This window comes from Oncorhynchus masou, chromosome 20, assembly GCF_036934945.1.
Source record: "Oncorhynchus masou masou isolate Uvic2021 chromosome 20, UVic_Omas_1.1, whole genome shotgun sequence".
In the NCBI taxonomy this organism is placed as follows: Eukaryota; Metazoa; Chordata; class Actinopteri; order Salmoniformes; family Salmonidae; genus Oncorhynchus; species Oncorhynchus masou.
In genome coordinates, this window is record NC_088231.1 from 23,935,364 (window position 1) to 23,945,363 (window position 10,000).

A 10,000-nucleotide genomic window follows, 5' to 3' on the forward strand; every position below is an offset into this window, starting at 1 on the left:
TGGGTTCCAAGGACCATGTTCTACTAACTGAGCTATAGAGGACCATGTTCTACTAACTGAACTACAGAGAACCATGTTCTACTGACTGAACTACAGAGAACTGTGTTCTACTGACTGAACTACAGAGGACCATGTTCTACTAACTGAACTACAGAGGACCATGTTCTATTGACTGAACTACAGAGAACTGTGTTCTACTGACTGAACTACAGAGGACCATGTTCTACTAACTGAACTACAGAGGACCATGTTCTACTAACTGAACTACAGTCCTGGGTTCCAAGGACCATGTTCTACTAACTGAGCTATAGAGGACTGTGTTCTACTAACTGAACTACAGAGAACCATGTTCTACTGACTGAACTACAGAGAACTGTGTTCTACTGACTGAACTACAAAGGACCATGTTCTACTAACTGAACTACAGAGGACCATGTTCTACTAACTGAACTACATAGGACCATTCTCTACTAACTGAGCTATAGAGGACCATGTTCTACTAACTGAACTACAGAGAACCATGTTCTACTGACTGAACTACAGAGAACTGTGTTCTACTGACTGAACTACAGAGAACTGTGTTCTACTGAATGAACTACAGAGGACCATGTTCTACTAACTGAACTACAGAGGACCATGTTCTACTAACTGAACTACAGAGGACCATGTTCTACTAACTGAACTACAGAGAGCCATGTTCTACTGACTGAACTACAGAGAACTGTGTTCTACTGACTGAACTACAGAGAACTGTGTTCTACTGACTGAACTACAGAGAACTGTGTTCTACTGACTGAACTACAGAGAACTGTGTTCTACTGACTGAACTACAGAGAATTGTGTTCTACTGACTGAACTACAGAGGACCATGTTCTACTAACTGACCTACAGAGGACCATGTTCTACTAACTGAACTACAGAGGACCATGTTCTACTAACTGAACTACAGACAACCGTGTTCTACTGACTGAACTACAGACAACCGTGTTCTACTGACTGAACTACAGAGAACTGTGTTCTACTGACTGAACTACAGAGAACTGTGTTCTACTGACTGAACTACAGAGAACTGTGTTCTACTGACTGAACTACAGAGAACTGTGTTCTACTGACTGAACTACAGAGGACCATGTTCTACTAACTGACCTACAGAGGACCATGTTCTACTAACTGACCTACAGAGGACCATGTTCTACTAACTGAACTACAGAGGACCATGTTCTACTAACTGAACTACAGAGGACCATGTTCTACTAACTGAACTACAGAGGACCATGTTCTACTAACTGAACTACAGAGGACCATGCTCTACTAACTGAACTACAGAGGACCATGTTCTACTAACTGAACTACAGAGAACCATGTTCTACTGACTGAACTACAGAGAACTGTGTTCTACTGACTGAACTACAGAGAACTGTGTTCTACTGACTGAACTACAGAGAACTGTGTTCTACTGACTGAACTACAGAGAATTGTGTTCTACTGACTGAACTACAGAGGACCATGTTCTACTAACTGACCTACAGAGGACCATGTTCTACTAACTGAACTACAGAGGACCATGTTCTACTAACTGAACTACAGAGAACCATGTTCTACTGACTGAACTACAGAGAACTGTGTTCTACTGACTGAACTACAGAGAACTGTGTTCTACTGACTGAACTACAGAGAACTGTGTTCTACTGACTGAACTACAGAGAATTGTGTTCTACTGACTGAACTACAGAGGACCATGTTCTACTAACTGACCTACAGAGGACCATGTTCTACTAACTGAACTACAGATGACCATGTTCTACTAACTGAACTACAGAGAACCATGTTCTACTGACTGAACTACAGAGAACCGTGTTCTACTGACTGAACTACAGAGAACCGTGTTCTACTGACTGAACTACAGAGAACTGTGTTCTACTGACTGAACTACAGAGAACTGTGTTCTACTGACTGAACTACAGAGAACTGTGTTCTACTGACTGAACTACAGAGGACCATGTTCTACTAACTGACCTACAGAGGACCATGTTCTACTAACTGAACTACAGAGGACCATGTTCTACTAACTGAACTACAGATGACCATGTTCTACTAACTGAACTACAGAGGACCATGTTCTACTAACTGAACTACAGAGGACCATGTTCTACTAACTGAACTACAGAGAACCATGTTCTACTGACTGAACTACAGAGAACCGTGTTCTACTGACTGAACTACAGAGAACTGTGTTCTACTGACTGAACTACAGAGAACTGTGTTCTACTGACTGAACTACAGAGAACTGTGTTCTACTGACTGAACTACAGAGAACTGTGTTCTACTGACTGAACTACAGAGGACCATGTTCTACTAACTGACCTACAGAGGACCATGTTCTACTAACTGACCTACAGAGGACCATGTTCTACTAACTGAACTACAGAGGACCATGTTCTACTAACTGAACTACAGAGGACCATGTTCTACTAACTGAACTACAGAGGACCATGTTCTACTAACTGAACTACAGAGGACCATGTACTACTAACTACAGAGGACGGTGTTCTACTAACTGAACTACAGAGGACCGTGTATTGAAGTGTGGAGAGTTAACCTGTGTGTGTTTCTCTCTAGGCTGGTCGGTTTAGAGGTCTGACGAAGGGCTTCCCTCCTCTACCTCAACGCTCCTCGGGAAGGCGATCCTTCGGCCGCATTAGCCTGGCACGCTCGCTGGATGACCTGGAGGTAGGACACACACACGCGTACACACACCCACACACACACACATCAACACACACACACACAGGTGCAGGCATACATACATACACACCCATATGCCCTTAAATCCTAAAACAAAACACTTCTACCTAAAACTGACCCTCACCACCCCTAAAACACTTCTACCTAAAACTGACCCTCACCACCCCTAAAAACACTTCTACCTAAAACTGACCCTCACACTTCTACCTCAACTCACCCTCACACTTCTACCGAAAACTGACCCTCACCACCCCTAATGCACTTCTACCTAAAACTGACCCTCACCACCCCTAAAACACTTCTACCTAAAACTGACCCTCACCACCCCTAAAACACTTCTACCTAAAACTGACCCTCACCACCCCTAAAACACTTCTACCTAAAACTGACCCTCACCACCCCTAAAACACTTCTACCTAAAACTGACCCTCACCACCCCTAAAAACACTTCTACCTAAAACTGACCCTCACCACCCCTAAAACACTTCTACCTAAAACTGACCCTCACACTTCTACCTAAAACTGACCCTCACCACCCCTAAAACACTTCTACCTAAAACTGACAAATCTGGGTTTAACGGATGCTTGGAGAACGCTTCCTGCTCGAATGCATAGTGCCAATTGTAAAGTTTGGTGGAGGAAAAACAATGGTCTCGATCTCTTTTTCGTGGTTTGGGCCCTTTCGTTCCAGTGAAGGGAAATCTTAACACTACAGCATAACAATGACATTCTAGATGATTCCGTGCTTCCAACTTTGTGGCAACAGTTTTGGGGAAGGCCCTTTCCTGTTTCAACCCTGATGAAGCGATGCCCGTACAGAAATGGTTTGTCGAGATCGGTGTGGAAGAACTTGACTGGCCTGCACAGAGCCCTGACCTCAACCCCATCGAACACCTTCGGGATGAAATGGAACGCCGACTGTGAGCCAGGAGGCCTAATCGCCCAACATCAGTACCCGACGTCACTAATGATCTTGTGGCTGAAAGGAAGCAAGTCCCCGCAGCAATGTTCCAACATCTAGTGGAAAGCCTTCCCCGAAGAGTGGAGGCTGTTATAGCAGCAATGTTCCAACATCTAGTGGAAAGCCTTCCCAGAAGAATGGAGGCTGTTGTAGCAGCAATGTTCCAACATCTAGTGGAAAGCCTTCCCAGAGGAGTGGAGGCTGTTAGAGCAGCAATGTTCCAACATCTAGTGGAAAGCCTTCCCAGAGGAGTGGAGGCTGTTATAGCAGCAATGTTCCATCATCTAGTGGAAAGCCTTCCCAGAAGAGTGGAGGCTGTTATAGCAGCAATGTTCCAACATCTAGTGGAAAGCCTTCCCAGAAGAGTGGAGGATGTTATAGCAGCAATGTTCCAACATCTAGTGGAAAGCCTTCCCAGAGGAGTGGAGGCTGTTATAGCAGCAATGTTCCATCATCTAGTGGAAAGCCTTCCCAGAAGAGTGGAGGATGTTATAGCAGCAATGTTCCATCATCTAGTGGAAAGCCTCCCCAGAAGAGTGGAGGCTGTTATAGCAGCAATGTTCCAACAACTAGTGGAAAGCCTTCCCAAGAGAGTGGAGGCTGTTATAGCAGCAATGTTCCAACATCTAGTGGAAAGCCTTCCCAGAAGAGTGGAGGCTGTTATAGCAGCAATGTTCCTACATCTAGTGGAAAGCCTTCCCAGAAGAGTGGTGGCTGTTATAGCAGCAATATTCCAACATCTAGTGGAAAGCCTTCCCAGAAGAGTGGAGGCTGTTATAGCAGCAATGTTCCAACATCTAGTGGAAAGCCTTCCCAGAAGACTGGAGGCTGTTATAGTAGCAATGTTCCATCATCTAGTGGAAAGCCTTCCCAGAAGAGTGGAGGCTGTTATAGCAGCAATGTTCCAACATCTAGTGGAAAACCTTCCCAGAAGAGTGGAGGCTGTTATAGCAGCAATGTTCCAACATCTAGTGGAAAGCCTTCCCAGAAGAGTGGAGGCTGTTATAGCAGCAATGTTCCAACATCTAGTGGAAAACCTTCCCAGAAGAGTGGAGGCTGTTATAGCAGCAATGTTCCAACATCTAGTGGAAAGCCTTCCCAGATGAGTGGAGGCTGTTATAGCAGCAAAGGGGGACCAACTCCATATTAAAGCTTTCCCAGAAGAGTGGAGGCTGTTATAGCAGCAAAGGGGGACCAACTCCATATTAAAGCCTTCCCAGAAGACTGGAGGCTGTTATAGCAGCAAAGGGGGGGACCAACTCCATATTAAAGCCTTCCCAGAAGAGTGGAGGCTGTTATAGCAGCAAAGGGGGACCAACTCCATATTAAAGCCTTCCCAGAAGAGTGGAGGCTGTTATAGCAGCAAAGGGAGACCAACTCCATATTAAAGCTTTCCCAGAAGAGTGGAGGCTGTTATAGCAGCAAAGGGGGACCAACTCCATATTAAAGCCTTCCCAGAAGACTGGAGGCTGTTATAGCAGCAAAGGGGGACCAACTCCATATTAAAGCCTTCCCAGAAGAGTGGAGGCTGTTATAGCAGCAAAGGGGGACCAACTCCATATTAATGCCTTCCCAGAAGAGTGGAGGCTGTTATAGCAGCAAAGGGGGACCAACTCCATATTAAAGCCTTCCCAGAAGAGTGGAGGCTGTTATAGCAGCAAAGGGGGACCAACTCCATATTAAAGCCTTCCCAGAAGAGTGGAGGCTGTTATAGCAGCAAAGGGGGACCAACTCCATATTAAAGCCCATAGTTTTGAAATGAGATGTTAGACGAGAAGGTGTCCACATACTTTTGGTCATGTAGTGTACACAAACACACACACACCCTTGTATGTATGCTGGATTACCCAGCATGCCGTGCTGCAGGGACTTCACTCTCTTCTTTCCTCTTTTTATCTTCTCTCTCTCTATTCTACCTTTTTTTCTTCTGGTCGCTGGGCCCCTGTTACATGATGTCCACAAACAGAGACAGCCTTGTTTAGGAGAGAGAGAGGACGGGGAGGGGGAGAGGGGGGGAGAGGAGGGGGAGAGGGAGGGGAGGGGGAGAGGGAGATCTGGGAGAGGAGGGAGAGGGAGAGGAGGGGGAGATCTGGGAGAGGGAGAGGAGGGGGAGAGGGAGGGGAGGGGGAGATCTGGGAGAGGAGGGAGAGGGAGAGGAGGAGGAGAGGGAGAGGAGGGAGGGGGAGAGGGAGTTGTGGGAGGGGGGAGAGGGAGTTGTGGGAGGAGGGAGAGGGAGATGTGGGAGGGGGGAGAGGGAGTTGTGGGAGGAGGGAGAGGGAGATGTGGGAGAGGGGAGAGGAGAGGGAGGTGAGGGGAGAGGGAGACAGGGGGGAGAGAGAGGAGAGGGAGATGTGGGAAAGGAAAAGTAAAGTGAGAGCGAGAGGGATGAGGGGGAGGAAAAGGGTGAAAAGGGGAGATTATTCTAATAGGGAGGGGGAGGGGGAGAGGAGGGAGGGCGATGGATGGATAGGCTGACATTCCTCTACGTAGAGAGACCACACACACACACACACACACACACACACACACACACACACACACACACACACACACACACACACACACACACACACACACACACACACACACACACACACACACACACACACACACACACACACACACACACACACACACACACACACACACACACACACACACACACACACACACACACACACACACACACACAATTATCACCCCAGTCATGCACACATAGACACACTCTAATTATCTGGCTCAATCCACACACACACACACACACACCCTCCTCCCATCCTTCTTGTTTCATCTCGTCACAGAGACAGTACTAACCAGCTAATATACCCAGTGTTGTTTGTGTGTGTGTGCGTGAGAAGGGGACCTCAAGGCTTGTCTTATGATCAATATGATTCTCTAGACCTGCCTTATTGTCTTATGATCAATATGATTCTGTAGACCTGCCTTATTGTCTTGTGATCAATATGATTCTCTAGACCTGCCTTATTGTCTTATGATCAATATGATTCTGTAGACCTGCCTTATTGTCATATGATTCTCTAGACCTGTCTGGTGTCTTATGATCAACATGATCCTCTAGACCTGCCTTATTGTCTTGTGATCAATATGATCCTCTAGACCCATCTGGTGTCTTGTGATCAATATGATTCTGTAGACCTGCCTTATTGTCTTATGATCAATATGATTCTCTAGACCCGCCTGGTGTCTTGTGATCAATATGATTCTCTAGACCCGCCTGCTGTCTTATGATCAATATGATTCTCTAGACCCGCCTGCTGTCTTATGATCAATATGATTCTCTAGACCTGCCTTATTGTCTTATGATCAATATGATCCTCTAGACCTGCCTTATTGTCTTGTGATCAATATGATCCTCTAGACCCGCCTGGTGTCTTGTGATCAATACTGTTCTGTACACCCGTCTTTGAATATATGGTTTTCAGAGTATTTAAAAAAAAAAATATGTAACAAGCCATATTAACAAAGATACTGGTAACTAAGCTTCTTCTATCTGTGATATTTACATTTGAACAGTGGTCAAATCGTTCTGTTTCTTTCTGCCTTCTTGTCCCAAGGTTCCGCTGAGGATATTTGGATTTATGTGTAAGACGCGGCTTCTTGTAATTTGCATATAACCACGTGATAAGATTAGATGGGGCACTAGTAGACCTGTCTGGTGTCTTAGATGGGGCAATATAGATTCTGCTAGACACTGTCTGGTGTCTTATGATCAATATTAGATGGGGCACTCTAGACGGCTGCCTTATTAGATGGGGCACTAGTAGATCAGATATGATTAGATGGGGCACTAGTAGAGGCTGCCTGGTGTCTTGTGATCAATTATGATTCTCTAGACCTGCCTGGTGTCTTGTGATCAATATTAGATTCACTAGTACCCGCTGCTGGTGTCTTGTTGATCACTAGTAGATTCGGACGCTGCTTAGAGAGAGAGAGATTAGATGGGGCACTAGTAGAGGCGGACGCTGCTTAGAGAGAGAGATTAGATGGGCACTAGTAGAGGCGGACGCTGCTTAGAGAGAGAGATTAGATGGGGCATTAGTAGAGGCGGACGCTGCAGAGATGATTAGATGGGGCACTAGTAGAGGCCGCTGCCTGGTGTCTTATGATCAATAGTGATCCTCTAGACCCGAGATTAGATGGGGCTTATGATCAATATGATTCTTGGGGCACTAGTAGAGGCGGACGCTGTCTTGTGATCAATATGATTCTCCATCAAAAGAACCAACATACCAATTATGTCTTATGATCAATATGAATCTCTAGACCCGCCTGATGTCTTATGATCAATATGACTTCTGGGACAAACACCAAATTGAGACTCTGCACGTGTCTTCTGAAAAATATCCTCCGTTCTCTAGAACACCAAATAGTGCATGCAGAGCAGAATTAGTGTCTTAATTATCAAAATCCAGAAAAGAGCTGTTAAATTCTATAACCACCTAAAAGGAAGTGTCTTATGCCATCAATACAGAGAGATGAACCTGGAGAAGAGTCCCGCCTGGTCCTGTCTTGTTCCCAAACACACCCCGATTAATATGAACCTGGAGAAGAGTCCCTAGACCTGGTCCTGTGCTTGTTCCCAAACAATATGATCCTCTAGAAGAGTCCCGCCAAGTGTCTTGTGATCAAAACTGTTCTGAGCCCCAGGACAGCAAATCAATTGAATAAATATGGTTTTCAAAAAGATATTTTGAAAAAAGAATTAACAAAAAAACCATAAACAAATGATATTTGGTAACTAAACTTCTTACTATCTGTGATGACCCAAAATTTGAAAGCTTGACTATGTCAGACTCGCGAGCATAGCCTTCTTTCTGCCTTCTTGTCCCATGGTTCACGCTGAGGAAATTTGTATTTATCCTGCCCAATGTATGACCATATTAGAGAGACATATTTCCTGTAATTTGCATATAACCACAAAGAATTCGAAAACAAGATTAGATTTTGCAAAACTCCCATATCTACTGGGTGAAATTCCACAGTGTGCCATCAGAGCAGCAAGATTTGTGACCTTAGATGGGGCAACTAGTGAGGAACAAACACCATTGTAAATACAACCCATATCTATGATTTATTTTATGGGGTCCTTTCAAATTTGGACGTAAAAACACTGTATAGAGATATATATATTAGATGGGGCACTTTCAGTAGATTGGTTTGAAACTTCTTATGTGTGATGTCTACTGTTAATTTTTATTGTTTAGATGGGGCAATAGTTAGACATGTTTCCCATGCTGCTTGAGAATTGAATTGAGAGATTAGATGGGGCACTAGTAGAGAAGGCCGCTGCTTAGAGAGAGAGAGATTAGATGGGGCACTAGTAGAGAAGGCCGCTGCTTAGAGAGAGAGAGATTAGATGGGGCACTAGTAGAGAAGGCCGCTGCTTAGAGAGAGAGAGATTAGATGGGGCACTAGTAGAGGCGGACGCTGCTTAGAGAGAGAGAGATTAGATGGGGCACTAGTAGAGGCGGCCGCTGCTTAGAGAGAGAGAGATTAGATGGGGCACTAGTAGAGAAGGCCGCTGCTTAGAGAGAGAGAGATTAGATGGGGCACTAGTAGAGGCGGACGCTGCTTAGAGAGAGAGAGATTAGATGGGGCACTAGTAGAGGCGGCCGCTGCTTAGAGAGAGATTAGATGGGGCACTAGTAGAGAAGGCCGCTTCTTAGAGAGAGAGAGATTAGATGGGGCACTAGTAGAGAAGGCCGCTGCTTAGAGAGAGAGAGATTAGATGGGGCACTAGTAGAGGCGGACGCTGCTTAGAGAGAGATTAGATGGGGCACTAGTAGAGGCGGCCGCTGCTTAGAGAGAGAGAGATTAGATGGGGCACTAGTAGAGAAGGCGCTGCTTAGAGAGACAGAGATTAGATGGGGCACTAGTAGAGGCGGACGCTGCTTAGAGAGAGAGAGATTAGATGGGGCACTAGTAGAGGCGGACGCTGTTTAGAGAGAGAGATTAGATGGGGCACTAGTAGAGGCAGACGCTGCTTAGAGAGAGAGAGATTAGATGGGGCACTAGTAGAGGCGGACGCTGCTTAGAGAGAGAGATTAGATGGGGCACTAGTAGAGGCGGACGCTGCTTAGAGAGAGAGATTAGATGGGGCACTAGTAGAGGCGGACGCTGCTTAGAGAGAGAGATTAGATGGGGCACTAGTAGAGGCGGACGCTGCTTAGAGAGAGAGAGATTAGATGGGGCACTAGTAGAGGCGGACGCTGCTTAGAGAGAGAGATTAGATGGGGCACTAGTAGAGGCGGACGCTGCTTAGAGAGAGAGAGA

General features: G+C 45.7%; 1 protein-coding gene across 6 annotated transcripts in view; it reads left to right on the top strand.

The window, feature by feature from the left end:
* rgs12b (regulator of G protein signaling 12b) overlaps nt 1-10,000 on the top strand; it is a 164,125-nt gene that overhangs the window by 50,681 nt on the left and 103,444 nt on the right. For all 6 annotated transcript variants that reach the window (XM_064926782.1, XM_064926784.1, XM_064926781.1 and 3 more), the window contains exon 8: nt 2,620-2,730. In XM_064926782.1, coding sequence (XP_064782854.1) covers nt 2,620-2,730 — 111 coding nt within the window. The remainder of the gene's footprint in view (nt 1-2,619; nt 2,731-10,000) is intronic.